We start from the raw sequence: 19,209 nt of genomic DNA on the forward strand, positions 1-19,209 counted from the left end.
GGATTTTATATTCATTTAGACAAAAACTATCGATTGAAAAACTTACGATTCATTATTTAAAAATGCTTAAAAATATATATTTATAAATGAAAAGCAAGTTGCCTAGAAATGCCTACATTCTTTAGTTATGCAACCCCCTTTGCAACATTTTAATTAATTTAACTTTAAGAAAATTTGACAAAAACACATAATATTTCATTTTATAAGGGAACAAATAACGGGTCAAAAATTATTCAAATGAATTAAATCCACAATTAAAATTTTATCTTAGACTATAGAATCTAAAACGAATCCCAGTTTTTCTGTAAATGATTTGAATTATAAAATATATAGTATTATAGTCATTCGAGATTATTATCCTTAAGAGTCATTTTTACTCTTAAGACAATCACCAAATTAAAAGTATGATTAATAAAACTTATGTAAAAGTGTTTTTATGATTATAAAAGTATTTTATTGACTCTGTATCTTGTTTTGAGCCCAATATAATTCCTTTTATTTCCTCAAAAATGATGTACATTGACATTTCTTTAAAGATTCTTATAACTTATTCCTCATTCAATGTGATAATAATAATTATAGCATATTTCATAGAAAAATATTTAATATTTAATTTTTTTAAATACGAATCTCCAAGGATTTTTGTTCTATTGCGTATTTTTTAAGTGATTTAATTTTTTATGGAGATGTAATACCAAACTAACAACTTTATCTTAATATTGTTTACGATATCAATGTAGATTTCATGACGTCATTCCCCGTAGTAAATAATAAGAATAAATTTATTACCGCTCTTATAACATATTCAAATCAAGTAATTATTTAATATAATTGATATGATAAAATTATCTATTCATCGTGACTGGATATCTTTATAATTTCGATCCTGGTATCTCTTCCTCAAGGATGGAGTCTACTTTACTCCCTTATGAGGTCTGTTAGTTTTCTTTAGATGAATTTTTATACCTTCATCTCTCATGGAATGCGAAATCTGCATTCAAACATCTTTTGTGATGAATGATAAGTATCTTCCTTCTAATTCTTTCATATCTATTTGGTGCCAATTCTTGAAGAACACTTCTTCCGGTCTTAATTATTAAACATATCCAAGAAAGGAGTAAATTCTACTACCGTATAAAACATAACTTGGCTTGTTTCTCTTCTTAGGATAAATTGTCATTCCATCATCATCCGCGTATACATGGAAATCATGCATCTTTTGTTGAGAATAAAGTATCTCGGATCTCTTCTTTTGTTCTAATTCTTAAAGAACAATAATGTATTTCCATCTATAATGAATGAAGATCGATCTATGTAATTGAAAAGCATAACTACATTTAAAATGAGTGTCTCAATTTACTAAAATATTTTTTGTTGTATTTTTAATATATTAAATTAACCTTTGTAAAATTTTCATCTAGGTATTTAAAATGATATTTCCCAAAATTAATTGTGATAAATTTAGATTCTTTGACAAAATTATCATCAAGGTCTAAATACAACTTATTATTATTAACAATTTTAAAAACCCTGCGAATTCCACATATAATTGTCAAAATTGATTATCACAATAAAAAAAATGACAAATTGATAGATTGTATATGAAAGGGGCTATATCGGAGCTAACATAAGTCTCTTAAATCAAATAGAGGTTTTGCAATCTAGCTTAAACTCTACAGTGTCTTTACATGAGTAAATTTCAATACAAAACATAAAAATGACGTGAATATATTTGTGAAGTATTGGAATATATGAATATATCTTGTAAAAAATATCTTTATATTTCCAAAATTATTTTTAATTTCTTGAAAAAAATGGAAAAATTGATAAATTTGTTTGATACTGATATATGTAGGTAAGATATTTTGGAATCATTTAACTACTATAATTCAGGTAATACAGTATGGTTTCGTATAAATTTTGAGGCATGTTAGAGAATATTTGTTAATATATTGTTAAAAAATATCTACTTCATCTATACTACTTATCAAAATAAAAGTCCTAAAACTGGATTCAAATCGATAATTGTAGAGAAACAACATCATCATTTTCTTTTTTTTTTTTTTTTGGACATTTTACAGATTTTCAAAACAAAACACCTCCATGAAGGACCTTTTTTTTTTACATTTGATGGTTTTTTTCTTATTTAAAGGAATAAATTGCAAAATAAAAAATATAGGGCGAAACCACATTCCAAACTTTTGTCATTACAGTACTCCCTAATATATATATATACATTATTATGATTCTAAACATCTCATGTTAAAATATTTTATGATCCCTATGGGGATCCCCAGAAGAAAAAGGATTAATATTATTATAACTTTGTTTGGAAAATTCTGTGTGAAATTCAATGTGTGACGTAGAAGTGTAAAGAAAAGTGGAATTGCTTGGCATTCTAGCCAAAGTGTGGGACTTGAGAACTTTGGAACGAATGAGGACACTTTTATTAAATTATAAAATATGAAATTCAAAGGGATATAAAACTTAACAACGACGCAACGGACAAGCTATCCTCTATTTTGTAATTACAGGTTGAAAAAACAGAACCCGACCCGACTAAAAAGTCGACCTGCACAACACTAATAAATATGTACAAACAACCCTATGATAAAAAGTCAACCCCTTTTTCCATAAATATGGTTTCTTTCACTTATAGGTACATAAGTATTAATTCAAGTCAATTGTGTGCCGTCTCTTAAAAGATTTTTTTAATGAGTGTATGTTTGTAAACTTTATTGTTCAGTTAAGTCACTTGTTTTGTCTTTTTCAAGTAGGTTTTGAGTGTTTCACTTACATATATGTAAAAAAAAAAATAATACAAAAAAGAAAAGTCATAAAACTCTTGCAAAGTACCAAAAAAACACCTGTTAAATGATTTATCACAAAAGAAACAAAAAGGTTAAAATTCACTTAAAGCATACATTTTACGTATTTGAATAAAATATTAAAAATTAATTTGATATGCCTTTATCAATAATTTAGTTCTCTCTTTAATGGATTTTACAGTATATATCTCGTTTCAATTTCAACTTGTTTTGCGAAAGCTGTGATATCTTGTATTATATAGAAAAATTTGGTAATATAACACATGGGCTAAAAAGTACCTCCCTTAACAAATAAACTAAGATTTTTTTTTGTTCAAAATTTTCTTTATTCCTGAATATAATCCCCATCAAGATCAGTACAATAATTTTAACGCCACTCTAACATTTCAATATTACTGTTATATAACGCTCTATCCATTGCCTTATCTTTAAAGTGCAGGATCATGTTAAAATACGAAAAAACCCTCTTTCCCATAGTGCCATAAGTCTAAAATTGTGGTTTTATGAGTGTTTTTTTAGAGGGGTTTATTCACACATAATATTGTCAAAATAAATTATAATAATGATACAAAACCTCTCAACTTCATATAAAGCAAAATATTTAATTAATGTTCAATTACTTATGACATACCCGGTAAAAATAAAATCATGTTCCTAGCAACATGATAAATTATATCCAAAAAAAATCTCATAAAAATTAGTCAAATAAACCCTCAAGAAACGCAAGCGTATTACATTACATCCATCTTACCAAATATGGCTTCTTCCTTATATTCATACCATCCTTGGAAGTAGTGATTGAAATGAATTTATGTATGTATATAGATCAATGCATTAATTATAAATACAATTTGAATGGAAGAAGAAGAAACTCCAAATAGGAGTATTTTTGTATCCCTCTGTGCAGGTTGTTTTTCGGAAATAAGAAGAAAAAAAAACTGTTCGGAATTCCTACCTAAACATCACTTTTTTGTTTTGTTTTCATTCATTTGATGTTTTTACTTGATGTTTGAACTATTTTTGTTTATGATAAATTAGTATTCAATTTTACGACGTAGATAGTTAGTAGTGTTGAAATTTATTTGGTTTTTACTGTTTATTCATTGTAAGGCGTCGAGGAGCAGACAAAATGTACACTAATAATATGTGTAAGGCTAAAAATCCTAAGTATTTTCGAATGACAGGTTAGGGACTTTAAATCCAGAAAATTTAGGGATAACGTTAATTACAATTTAATTTCCCAAAATTAATTCAACAATTCACAAATCTTTTGCTCTGACGTGTAGGGATCTATAGTAAAGTACATCACTCAAACAAACCACTTACAGCTGCAATCCCAGCCTAAAACCATCCAAAAACATATAATTTATCAAAATATTCTATTTTTTTCCAAAAATGTAATATTTAAAATTTCTTTTAAGAAATTTTTTTCTTTAAAATTTAATTGAATTTTTTCTCGGAACAGTTTTTGTGCATAACTTTGGATTTTTAAATTTTTTTTATAAAAAAGTTATTATTGGAATTTTGTTTGCAAAAAATTTCATTTTTAAATTTTTTTTGTGAATATTTGTCGATTTTTGAAATGTTTCTCAAAACAAATTTATTTTTTTCAAAAAAAAAAAAATCAAAAATCCCAACCCCTGATAATATCAGGGTTGCCAAATATTAATGTCTAAAGTTGTTTCAGATTTAAATTCCTCACGCTATATATATCAAAGAAAACCTTTATAATACTTAGTTAAAATTTGGCTTCTTTAGTAATGTTTAAGAGGAAAACAGATTGGCTAGTGAAACATTTCATTAAATATGCTTCAAGCAGTCATGAGATGAAGAAAATAAACACAAGTCCTACAAAATATTAAGTAAGGGCATATACAGGACTGATTTTGCTTTTGATCCTCCATTCCTTGGACCTAGAAGGAGCTAGAGAGGTAATTCTGCAATACCACAAAAAATATGTGAAGTACATCAAGACTGCTGTTATGCTCGAGGCTGCAATGCTCCTCTCTAGAGACATCATCAAAGTTTGTCAAGCATTCCGTGGAAGAAATGAGTTAAGGCTGTGATTTTGGGCAGTTTACGTCTTATTAAAAATGGGATATGCAATTATCATCTATGCTATTAAACCAACACATTCGTCTCACTGCATTTCTGTAGAATCTTGGCGAGATGAAAGTTTGTTAAAATTGATGTACACAACCCTGTACATACATATATTAATTTGTTTCTCAATTTAAAGATGGAACACCTAGAAAAAACTTATCAAGTAATATTTAACATTATATATTTGTAGTTAAAACATGTAATTTTTAAAAGAAACTTACCTATATTAAATTTATGGGAGAATAATAATAGGAAAATGGGAATACGTACCGACATAGTACTCATGGATAATCTGTAGTAAGGCAAGGAGATAAGCAAATGTTGATGATTATAATAAATTATTATTATCTACATGCAAACAACAAAATAAAATGAAAAAGGATCTTACATAGAGTAATAATCCCTGAGAAAAAAGGAAAGAAAATGGGTGTTGTTTTAACATTCAATAATTGTGTGTGTATATTTTCCCCACTTTTTCAACACATCTGAGCATGGGTATGTAATATTTCATATTGTAAATACATACATGAGAAATCAACATCAACGAAATTATAAATGAAAAAGAAGAAAATGGATTCCTATTTTTTTTCTGTCTTTTCTACCATCTAAAAAACAGGATGAATATTGAAACATAAAATTCAGTTCTAAGAGATCGAATATCAAAAAGATCTTAAGGCATACAGGGGTAAAGTAGCCAAAACCTGGACTATTAATTAATGTTAATTTTGTCATTAATATAAGAAGGTGTAGTAATTATTTTTTGATTAATTTGGTTCAGCTATCCTCTGAGAATAAACAAATATCATAAACATTTGTCCATCATGAGTGAGAAAAGGGCAAAAAATAACGTATCTCATATCTTCTAGATGCTGAAGTTGAGTAGGCAAAGATTATGGATAGTGTCTAATGCTCCAAGAGCTCGGACTAATATCAACCCTGATCTAACGGTCACCTGTTGTAAGCGTATCGCCGAACTAATCGGTCATATCTAGTTTTAAGATTTAAAAGTGGAGCGATTTAGCGCAATGGACAATTTAATGGGGAAAAATTATTCTTTCAATCTTAATGTGCGTAAGTTCGATACTCGGTCGTTCCTACAGACGGAATTATCCATTATGTATACAGACTTCAAAGACCTGGGTCGGTTGGAGTAATTGTTATACTACATATAATGTTTACTTATAAACTAATCAGTGAAAAATTATCTGACAATTTAAAGAAACATTTTTTTTTTAAATCTTCGTACAAATATAGTTCGTTGTTTTTGCTCAGAGTTTGAGCACTAGAACGTCGTTACCCTTTTTGTATTTTAATATCTTTCCTTCCAAAATAAACAAAAACACAAAAAACGGTACAAAATCAGTTAGTATTAGCCAACTATTCTCAACTTTATAATTATTATTTAATAACTGTTTGGAAGTTATCACAACTTACATAAAATAACTCAAATTCAACCAATCAACGTTCAAAATACAGAACAGGGAAAAGAAGCATAAATATCGACAGCCAACAATAAAATACAGCGTAACTTATCGTAATGTCATCATAAAAAATATGTTGATATCAATAAACTAACTTTAATAGCTAAACCTAAAGATTCAATGCAAAATACACACGTTAGATTAAATGCGACATATGATCCTAATTATATCTTTTTTCTTTTACAAGATGTTCCTTTAGTAAAACCACAGATTGGCTCAGTATATTTTAGCTGGCTATATGCTAGTGTAAAACATTGAAATGTTTATAGGGAATATCTAGATATACTTTCATAAGCCTTTATCTTGCAAACATAGCATGGGTGAGAATAAAGTTTGAGTCACTCATAAAGGGATGAAGCAATCCCCTTTTAATCCACTCAAATATGGAGGGTATAACCATATACATAAATATATATATATTTTATATTTCTTCGTGTGTACAAGTTTTATTTTTGACTATGACAGTTAATGACGTAAGTTGATGATATTTCTTCTTCTTGTTATTTGTGTGTGATTGTAACATTGACATTAAAAGGGCTACTACCTATGTATAACAGACGAACATATTTGGATATTTCATTATCGTCATTTTTATATTTAATATGAAAATCTTTTTGTCATGTTTCCTTCTAGATCGTTTTGATATAAAAAGATACATGCTAATGCAGTTAAACGTAGAGTGGTCAATTTTTCAAAATCAATTTATTCATGATCTTACCTCATTATTAATCGTTTCGTCACATATGAACCGTACTAGTATGTAGTACCTTGTAGCAACCATAGGATTATAAGAACCTAGTAGTAGCCCTTTTAACAAAGACGTGTCAAAGAGGTTGATAAAATATGTCATAAAAATAAACATGTTTTTTTAGTAGGTTATTTGAACACGGCTTTTCATTTTCTTAAACGGATATCAATATGATTCCATTCTTGAAGACAGAAAATCTAAGTACACAGTAATAATTAGTACGTGTGCTCATGAAAGACGGAAACTAACAATGAGGGTTTGCTCTGGAGTTATAATTGTATGTCCTTGTTGCACCCGGAGTAGGATTGAAGATTAACATTGGAGTTATGGCCTTGTTTATTTCCTTTTCCTCTTCGTCATTGCTGTTTGTACTTTCTATAATGAAACGTAATGATAGCTAAGGTGCTTTCCTCTAAAACATTATTCAAATTGACAGAGTTGTCATGTTAATTTTTGGTTTCTTTTTTAAAACATGTCCGAAATATATTATTCCTAATGCGTGTATTTATGAATGTAAAAAAGAAACGTGATGGTTTAAATATTGCTTTATCTCGGGAACGTTGGAGGTTCGAGCCAAATTCTTCAATAACCATATGAGTATATACCAATTTTTAAATGAAGTGACGACAATTATTAGCCATCTCTTATGGATCTATAGGTTTTTATGCGAAACTTATGAGCGGATCAGATATGATCTACTCGAAAATTTTGGAGCAAAATACCTGAACTTTTAGAATACTATTGTGTAAAAGGAGAAAGGCAGGATAATGCCATTGTTATTAAAAATAAAACAATTAATATATGAGGAAAGGGCTAAGAAAGACTTCAACCTTACAGACAAAATGTTCATTATGTCTTCATATAACAAATTTGTGAAAGGAATGGACTTAATACTCCTTTGCTACTAATGTTATTGTTTTTATATTTATTTTTAGGTATGATTTGTCTTAGTTATACAATTTTTTTTAACCTGAAAAGTTTTACATTTCGATTACTTGGAGTAGAATTGAAGATTAAAATCCTAGTTATTACAGCTTTTATGTTCTTGTTGTATACAAAATGGGATTTGTATTGATTTCCTTGTCGACTGCTTATAACTGATGTAATAAAACGTCATGACAGCTGCTTTTCTTCCAAACATTCTTCAAATTATAAGAATGATTAAATTGGGTTTCGGTTTCTTTTATTTTTACTTACCGACAGTACATAATTTATCCATCGCTGTGTGTCACATATATGACTTTTTTTTTAAACTGAATCATATTTTTGCATAATTTTTTTTCTATAAGTTTTTAAGATTGGCGAGTTCTTTATATGTTTTAGTAATACTTTGTTCCCTTTTTGTAAGACTTTCCTATGTTCTTTTAGGTTCAGTGTACGTTCACTAACTCTGCATCGGCCAGATATAACATAACGACTAGGCATTTAAACTCCTGAAGATCACAAATGAAAACGTATTGAAATAAAATCAAAGATTCCAATATAATTTTTTTTTATGGGAGGGGGGGGGGCGGGAATAATTCACTAATAAAAAACCAAATTGGAGATATACAAATAATACCTATGTCAAAAATTACCTTTAAATCCTTGTTATTTCCACCTTCGTCGACGTAATGGTTTATATTAACCTTCTATTACTGCACTGGCGTGTTAATCCACTTCAAAGATTAGCATGAGCTTTTGATTTTTGGGTTCCATGCTCTTTTTATGTTAAAATGTTTATCAAATAATATATAAATACAATCCTTTCAGGAGTGTACGACATTAGTTCCTGAGTTATTAACAAATTCTGCAATCAATTATCGAGATTTCATTAAGTTTTATTTAATGTGTTCTTATGATTTATTTACTCAAACAAAATATAATTATTTTTTTCTCTAATAACTATTTTATAGTATATATTATTTCATCATAAATACCAGGGTGGGAAAAAGTATTGATACCATTTTCAATCGTATTTTTTTATAAGTTTTGTTATTTTATTAAAAACTTTCAGTCTTTCAGTTGGAAGCATAGACCTCAGTTGTCATTTAGTACATAGAACATAAACAAAAGAAGCAAGATAATCACCATTGAAGAAACAAGAACTTACTTTCCATTTAAAGTCTGCGACCGAAAGACCAAGATTTTTTCTCACATTAAGGCTGTAACCCCTAACATCATCATAGAAGCCGGGTGCCCGTGTAATGGTAAATAAGTATTCAACTAGTTACCCGATGCTCATAGTAGTATCAAATGTAAAAACTACAAAATACATATGTATTTCCTTTCAAAAACAAATTATTTCCACTTATTCTCATTTTGAGAAAATTAAGAACATTTTGTTATCCATTTATAATATTCTATAAACCATTTAAAATAATAATTTACACAACCAATCAAATAACTTACTTACTAATTTCACCAATTGAATATCAAAATTAGAACAACTACTCTTGAAAAAAAAAAAAAAAATTGAACAAAATTAAATTGCTTAGGAATAAATCATTAATTCGATGTACATATTTTTCATGAATGGCTGTCAATGAAACGGAAAAATATGTTTGCTTTGTACTCATTTCACATCAACCTGCCGTTTTAACCCTTTAACCCTGAATTAAGTTTTAAATGGAATTTAAAAAAATATATATATTTAAATATGAATATTAGGTATGGATTGTTAATATTTCTAATAAAAAAATTGATTTTTTTTTTGTATATAGTTGTGAATTTTTGAAAGTTGTCTCAAAAAATTAAATATTTCAAACATTGTTTCAAAAAATTTATTTTCTTTGAATTGTTATTGATTTTTTCCCCCGAAAATTATGATGAAACGAAATAGTCACATACGGCGATAAAGGGTTAATGTAATAAAATTGAAAATATAGAAATAATTTGTTTGAGAAATGAACTGCTCAAATAAAATCTTATATCATTATAATATATCGTGTAATGTTGGTGTGCTCAAATACTTCAAGGAAGCACTCGCGTCAGTATTTGTATGGAGTTAACGGAATAAAAATGTTTAATAGATTATTCACAAAACGTTTATAGTTTTTTATGGATTGTAACAAAGTTAAACAAATATAAAATGGGCTTAATATGTACCCATATCTAATGTAAAATTATATTCATCATTCCCTTATAGGTCCACGTTTTTATACATACCTACATTTAAGAATATGAAGACTCTCCATCATATTTTGGCTTGCATATCAAATATTAGAAAAAGTTTTTTTACAAGAAATTGATTACAATATTTAGCTATTGCGTGTATATCTTAAAATTAATTTACGTAACATTATATCGTTAGTGTACTATCATGACATTTCAATTTTATGGAACTTGATTGGATTATTTACAAAATGGCGTTCAAAGACGTTTCACAACGAATCATCAAGATTAGAAATACTCATTGATTGCTTTAAAAAAAAATAAACATGGATATATATTATTGCAAATTTGATTTTTGGCGTAAGTAGAAATGTAAATGGTAAGCATTTTTGTATATAAAAAAGAAACATTAAAATATTATGGTAATCATGATAATTTATATAATTTTTTAGAAGAGCGGAGCTTAGTTGTCATGATGTTTGAATATATCTGTTGCAGGAACCTATAAGTGAAAAAAATTAATCACACGTTCTACTCTCTATCTACCTAGGAAATAGACAAGAAGTACTCCGTTGTTCACCCTTAATTAATCAACTGAAGTACATGAAAGACTTACACTTAGAATCCTTATCAAATTCTCAACCTTGTTCTCCGTCATTCATCAGTATTGTCTCGTATGAGTATCGAGAATAATGATAACAGCTTAAGAAAATTTAAAAAAAAATTAAAAATTATTAAGCCAACAACAACAAAAAATGGCACGCATAAAAATGCTTAGGATTTACAACTTAAGCGTATGGTATACAAGAAATCTTCTCTTCTTTGTACTTTTTCACCACTTTCTTACTTAATCCAATCTTCTTAACAAACTCTATTCCTGCTAAGTAACTTTCCTCCTGGAATGGGAACTGCATTAATTTTACCATTATTATTTATGTCTCTAATAACATCCATTAACAACATTTCATTATTCTTATCTTCCTTAATTACATTTAATCTAAAAGAAACAAATCGGTTATCATCTATTTTGGACCTGCAAACTCTTTGGTATTGCCCTATTCTTCTACATCGACTACACTTCTCTCCATATGTAGGACATTTTGCTCTCTTTCCATGATTGTTACCTCCAGAATAAGAACAGAGTTTGACATCCAGCATCAAAGATGATCTTACGTAAACCAGTGTCTTTAGCACGACAATATAGTGAAGTGTAGAATGAATCAAATTTTTCATTTTATTTGTTCTACTGCCGTATTTGTTTGTTAATTCAGGTAATCTCATTTAAGTTCCATAATTTATTGTATCGAATTTTTACTTTCAATGTTGATTTCCACGGCCTGATTGATTTTATTGAAAATCTTCAGACATCAAAATGATTTAATTTTTTTCTTATTTTTTGTTTAGTCATTCACCCCCCGCTCCCCCATTACATAATTGTCCCAGAGTACTCATCAATTGATAAATTATTTGAATTCCATATTTTCTTTGATTTGACGTGTTGGGTATATGTGAATTTTTACTTCTGCGACACTCACTGATGACCTTCCTTCTTGCAAATCTTCACGTCATCTTTACAACCCTTATGATTGATGAAGTTTTTTTTAAAGGAAAATAATTTAATGTCTTCGCTTTTTACATAGATGATGTTTTATCTAAGACCCCAATTTCCTCCTAGAATATTCTTTTCTAGGGTTAAGAACGATTGTTTCTAATTGATTCCATGGGTATGAAGAGACTGTTTAAGCCTGACATTATTACAAACAAATATGTATTAATTTTTTCATGTAATTAAGTGATTTTATCACTGATGGAACCTCGAAAATAAAGGGTTTTATCTAGCAAAATCCAAAATATACGGGTTATTCCTGTAAATCCTAAAAAATATATTATTGTAATTAAATAGTGTCAAAACCATTTCGCGACCTAATTCGTCATTTTTTTTTTGACATAATTAAAAAATAAGAAGTTAGATATTTTTTAATTATAATATAATAATACTTTTTAATAATCTATCCCAATGTTTTGATGTACAAAATTTCATTTAGCGATTTTTGAACATTACAGGATTACATTAACTTTACGTCAATATATAATAATAATTGATGTTTTGCCTCATATATATTTAAAATCATATATTGTAATAAATAATAACATTCAATTATACTTTACAGGATAAAAAGTACGATTATGTACTTTTCATGGTATAATTAATTAGAATTTTTATTTATTGAAAAAACTAAAATATTATTACTTTTTTTCTTTTAAATAAAAGTAGAGTTACCAATGTATGTAGCAAACAAACCTTAAATCTTGTTAAAAAAACCTTAAACTAAATCAATTGATTACCAAATATCCATACACATGGTCTGTCAACATAACAAACATCATTAATTATATTAATTTTTTAATTCACATATAATGCAGTTTAATATTTCTAAGACATATTAAGTTAATTACAGGATTTGGTTTCAAATTTGTGGAATGAATTGAGATAGCAAATAATTTGAACAATAATTTAGAATTTATATTTGATTAAAGAGACCTTCAATAGGTTAATCTGGCACCTTTCAAATATAATCTATCAATTTCTTATTTCTTTATTGGGACGATCCGTTTTGGCTTATTGAAACTCAATTTGCCGCGATTCCATAATGTTATTAAAAATAATTGGATCATAGAAATTGACGATAATTTTAATGAAGAATACAAATTTAATCCACACTTAATATAGTGAAAAGTTAATATAGCTTGATTTTGTGTTGACGGGGCACATATATCCTTTTTTCAACTTATATATCATGTGGTACCAACTATAAAGTATAATAGAATCGATCTAATAATTAAATTTTTTTATGTATATAAATATATACATTGTTAATAAAACGTTTTATGTTTTACAAGCTTAATTCCTTATATGATCAATGCCTTCTTGTATCAGTTATTGCATGACATATTTATTTAAAAAAGGGTTGCTACATAATCTGTAAAAATAAATAAATTGTGCCAAGGTTGTAATCTTTTATGACATCTTTAATTGAACCATCACAGGACTATTGGGATTAATTATGAAAACATCTACTATTGTTTGTTAATTAACCAACGAAGTTATCTTTTAGTAGTAGTTGCCATTAAATTTTCTTCAAGTTAATTTTGAAATTTAGGAAAAAAAAATAGATACACAATTTGCAACTGCACACTTACTAAATTTAAAAAGTTCATAAATTATTGTTAAATATTATTTATGTTTATATTTGAATTTGAATTGTTAAATGAAATGTTTTACTTTTTTAAACTGTTTGAATTTAAAAATCAAAATGGATCTTCACAGGAATTACCAACCACTTATATTTTACTTTTGGTGTGCCTACAGTAATAATTGAAGCAACCTTATTCATAAATAGAATCAAATTATTTTATTCATTTGTGTAGGATGATCTTAAAAGACAATTTGACCAAAAAAAAATATTGAATGAAAAAATATATAGGTATAAGTGACAAACAAGTGTAACATGAGGCTTTAAAGACAATTATTAAAATTAAAATTACTTGGAAGTATTTCTTACCAAATTTTGTTAAATTAGTTCAATAACTTTTTTTGCGGCTATTTGCCGCAATAGAGAAACGAAATATATGATATATTTTTTTCCTTAGCGAGCGCTTCAACAAAAACCGCTATTTGATTATCGTCTCACCGCTGAATACACACGTACATAAAATTTTCTTCTTAAGAAGCGGTAGCGTCTTGACTTATAGAATAGGAGGGGGTTCACGAAGAGAAAAAATAACTTTGAACGCCAAAATGAATCAACGTCGTATTGTTAGTTTCAGATAAGGTTTCAAAGGTGAAACAAGTCAAGACACAAAAAAATAAAATATTTATGATTAAAATGTGTGACGCCTTACAAATAAATTGGAAGCTTCCTTCTAGTAACTCTTCCTCAGTCCTTGGACCTAAAAAAGAAAATAAACAAGTTCTTCGTGACTATTATCATCGCTCTGACAGTAACAATAACAATCCTCTCAAACGTCAACATTTTTCCAAAAAGAATGACGACTCCAATGGAAAATACACTCTCCGCGCCTGTTCCATTCAAAAGCGAATTGAAACAGAGTCACGTAAGGGACAACCTCGTAAACGTGGTCCAAAACCTAGACCAAAGCCTGTACCAATGTCAAAATACCGTAGAAGAACTGCCAATCAACGTGAACGCCAGCGTATGGGAGAAATCAATGTAGCATTTGAAAAACTCCGTGAAAAGATGCCATCCCCTACGAGTGGAAAAAATCGCTGCGAGAAAATGACAAAAATTAATATCCTTCATGTCGCCATCAATTATATCCGTGCTTTGGAGTCAATTTTAGACACTGGAGATCCTGGCGTACAAGTCTACGGAACATCCATCATCCGTGGACCCATTAAAAATGATGAGAACACCACTGCAAAATCCAGTGATCCATCTCAACTACTTCTCCAAACGGACAGCACACCTCCAAGTCCAGTAGGAGAAGCATCGGAAGACTCTGGAATTATGGAAGAGGAAGAAGATCGATACCCTGACTGGACAGAGCTCACATCTACTCTTGACTTCCCTACGTTTTATAATAAAATAATCAATAAAGACATTTCACTCACAACGCAACAACTACTCAGCAACAGCACGCGTGTCCTTGCCAATAAGACAACAACTCTTAATTTATCTGAATTTCTTAGTAGTAATAGTAGCCAGAATAACAGTAATAGCAGTAGACCTGTGTCAGACAAAATCCCAGAGGAAGAGCCCAACCTTTTCAACGATCTCAATTCAAGCTTTGAATCCATATCAGAAGGGCTGGTGGACTTTAGCCACGAGGATCCGTTTGAAAATCTATTCTTTTGAAGCTAATTGGTTTACATTTTTTTTGCTCGTTTTTATCCTTCTTTTTTCACTTTGTATTATTTTTTTTTTGCCTATCCGAGTTCCTTCGATTTTTTGTATTCTATCTGTTAGTATCCAACAAGGGTGCTACAAATTAAAATGTTATTTTCCTTTATTTTAAAGTTATTGTATTTGATTGTTTTCCTCCATCTATGACCATTGCTCAACTCTATTTACTAATTGCACAAGTTGACACATACTCAAAAAAGTTTTTATAAAAACACCTAGTCCAAAGAATAAAATGCAAAAATATCAAGTATTTTTTTAACAAAAAAAAATGGTGCATTAAATGTGTTGATTGATGATTTTTCTGAGGAATATGTTTATGTAAAATATGCTCAAATGTTGATTTTTATTCTGTGTTGTATTATTTTTTATACATTTTATCAAATATACAATTTTATATATAATATATTTATGTTAAAAGGATATATTTTCCTCATTATTTAAATAATGAATTTAAAATTTAGAAAGCACATTGTGACCAAACGTTTTTAGTCATTAAAGTAATGCAACCAAAAACTTGATTAGGGTGATAATTTTAATCCATTTAAGTTTAAAGAATGTATTCTTTAGGATGTACTTTTACTACAACAGCGAAAACGGCCAAAATTACCATTTTTTCTTATTAAAATCATATTTAGTTAATCTTATCTTAACTTTATATCCTAAGGACGTTTTCATAAAGCCAATAACTTTTATGTGCTCCGATATCATAGAAAATAACTTCTTATATCTGAAGATATAAAACATTTTACCTGAAACCGTCTTATACTTAATACTATACTTAAGAATATATGAAAAAAACTACATCAGTTAATTTAGGCTGTTAATTGTAATTTTAATTTATTTTTTCTGTATTTATTATGAGGATTTGTTGCTCTCTAAGATTTGGTCAAATTGATTTGTTATTTTGTGATATTAAATCGTTACAAGCAAGTAATGTTTATATGTTTATAATAATACAATGTAATTACATCCTTTGTATATATACTAATAAACATGATTTGAAAGTAGCGGTCCATTTGACCAGGTATTAAGAAATTTTTGCAAGTTTTAGTTTTAATGAGTAATGAGAAAAAATAGAAAATTTATCCGTCATTTGATGGTAGTTTATACCATAAATATTTCTGATAAAATGAATGGCAATCATTCCTACATTCCTATATAAGCAACACCTTTTTTAAGGATTTTTTCTATACACCTGTACAATCAAATATCCCAGAAAAAAAAAAATAATATCGAGGAAATTGTATTGTCATTATTTGAAATACTTCAGGTTTTTTTGTTTCTATGAAAGCCTCTCATTATTTCTTAATATAAATATTCCAAAAGGTTTGAAAATAAACCAAGAGGATATTGTTAACAGGGAAGTTTATGGAGATATTCATTTAAACCATTATTTTTGATGAGTGGGTATAAAAATCACATAAAAAGAAATTAAAACAAAAACTCCACTTATATTAAATTCGAAACTGCCAGGGATTCAATGGATGTACAATGATAACAAAAAGTTGCATGACTTTTTTTAAGAAAGAAATCAACAATTTTCATCCTATCGAACAAAAAGATAGATCGTCTTCGTCAGTCTCAACAATTTTGATTGAGTCGGTTTGCAAGCATATTTGTTAGGGGTATTTCTATTAAATCTTTAAAATGAACAGTTATCTAATTGAATCACTTTTTGTTGACTTTTGATAATAAATTTTTGTCAAAAAAAAAAAGGTGTAGGTTTAAGTATTTGTGGTGTCCTTAATTGGTTATCATTTTATTCAATTGTAAAAAATTGTGTCATAAGATCAATTCCACCAGTGAACACAGGAAGATTTTTTATACTTTCCATAAAACTTGACATACGCTTTTATTTTTTATTAAAGCATTTATATGAATAATATGCTTGGAATCAATCAATTAAACTGTCATTTCTGTTCATTGATCAGGCGTACGAAAGATAATACTTTCAACTGAGTTCCATAGTAATTAATGACATTATATAAGCTGTTTCTTTCATAGATATAATTAATTACAGTTATAATAATCGAATAAGCCTTATAGTCTAACATGAAGGTCCTATTACTTTCAATAAATTGATAATACCTATGTCAAGAGTTGTAAGCATTTGCTTGTGTGTGAGATTTTTAGTAGTTGGCTATCTGAATAGGATTTTTATTTATTTTTCAAAGATATCAATAATTTTTTTAATTCTTTGGATAAGAACATTTTAATATAAATTAAGCAAAAGTAGTGTAGGGATTTGTTGTGGTGCTATAATTGTAGACTATTGTTGAACTCAGATATTAATTGAGGATCCACATTGGACTAACTCCTACCTTTGCCCTTGCAACATATAGAGTGGGATTGTATTTCTCTAATATCTGTTTCAGCAATTCTGATAAAATTTCATGACTACTAAGCTGCTCTCTTCCCAACCATTCTTCAAATTGTCAGAGTTACCATGTCATTTTTCCCTTTCATTTTCTTTATATACCAGCAGTGATGATAAAATATTAATCTACCCATATTTAACAAATGAACAATCAGATACATTTTACAATCCCTCGACATAGCTAATAAACAAATAAAACATTTTTAGATTAAGAAGATGGGTAATACATTATAAAATTAGCTAAGTAGCTATTTTTTAAAGAGTTATACAGTTATACTTCTAAATCATCTGGTAGAATTATGAAATTCTATACAATTTTGTCACTATAGACTGTGAAAGGTAGTTAACTTGTGTTTGAAAAGATCATATACTAATTTTCGATCAAATAAAAATAAGTCAGATATATGGAAAGAAAAAGAAAGAAATTAGGGGTTTTTTTATGTTCCATGGAACTTTCAATTATAATTTATACCGTAAAAAATTATGAATGATTAGATCTGAGGAAAAAAAAGCAAGGGTTAAAGTAAAATCGGCTTTAGCGTCTTTTAAATCGACTATTTTTAACAACAACCGGCTAAAAAATTGGCTAAATATATTTTATGGTTTATAACTTGAGGGTATTAGGTTTTTAAGACTCCTTAATATATTATTTTTAAAGGTTTCAGTGGGGTGCTCAAAATAATTCTAATAGTGTTGTGTCTTGACGAGGGAGAGACACAATCTCATATATAGTAGGAGAGATCCAGGATGACGGAGAGACAAATGAGAAGAAGAAATGGCGTGGAGGAATAAGACTACACTGTTTATAAGATCATGTGTATTCTAACTATACTCTAATATATTTACAAAATACGAGACTATTTATTATACGTAAAACATAGTACTTTAATACATAAACGAATATACAAGAAGATAAAAATATGAAAGGAAATATGAAATACATAACAAATAGTTTGGACCATAGAAGGTAAAATCATGCATAATCTGGGGCTAAGTATGTTAATATAAAATTAATCAATCAACGAAAAAAAAATCATTGCACAGTTGTTTCATTTCAATTCTACTCTAAAAATAGCCTTTAGTTGGTCAAAAAAAACCCCGAAAAAAGTTAGTCTTGGTTATATGTGTAGAGTAATCCTTGTTCTAGTATGTCGACTAAAATAACCTTCTATAAGGTTTACTGTGAGTGAACTGTGAGCTATGTATTATAAGGAAACTTTTAATTTCAACGTTGTGAATAAACATCCCCAAATTTGAACATATAATTGTTTATTTCTGTTTCATACATTACTAAAAATAGGCTAGGCTATTGCAATGATCTTCTAAGGTTTCCAACTATCAGCTAAATGATATTTTTTTCCAGCTATAAAATTCAAAAATCAGCTAGCCTGGCACCACTAAATAAAATTGGGTATATTAATAACTAAAATAAGGAAATCAAAAATATATATTTAACTTTTGACAGTCCATTTGAATTAAATGATAACATTGAGGCAGGACAAGGTTCACACTACTTTGGGGACAAGACAAAGTTCTTAGGTTTGAATATCCAAGAACTAAAAATACTCAATCCCTACTATATTTGACTCAGTTAGAAGTTGTAAAAAAACTATATCAATGTATTTTTGTTTTGTATTTTCAAAGATTTATCATG

At 28.2% G+C, this 19,209-nt stretch overlaps 1 protein-coding gene across 1 annotated transcript; it reads left to right on the forward strand.

Annotated features, from left to right (window-relative positions):
• The first annotated feature begins 14,068 nt into the window (after window positions 1–14,068).
• LOC121129602 (uncharacterized) lies at window positions 14,069–16,183 on the forward strand. The gene has a single exon (XM_040725329.2). It carries the CDS (start codon window positions 14,132–14,134, stop codon window positions 15,128–15,130), a length of 999 nt encoding a protein of 332 aa, XP_040581263.1. The 5' UTR covers window positions 14,069–14,131; the 3' UTR covers window positions 15,131–16,183.
• The last annotated feature ends 3,026 nt before the right edge of the window (window positions 16,184–19,209 follow it).

Source organism: Lepeophtheirus salmonis, chromosome 14, assembly GCF_016086655.4.
Source record: "Lepeophtheirus salmonis chromosome 14, UVic_Lsal_1.4, whole genome shotgun sequence".
NCBI lineage: Eukaryota > Metazoa > Arthropoda > Copepoda > Siphonostomatoida > Caligidae > Lepeophtheirus > Lepeophtheirus salmonis.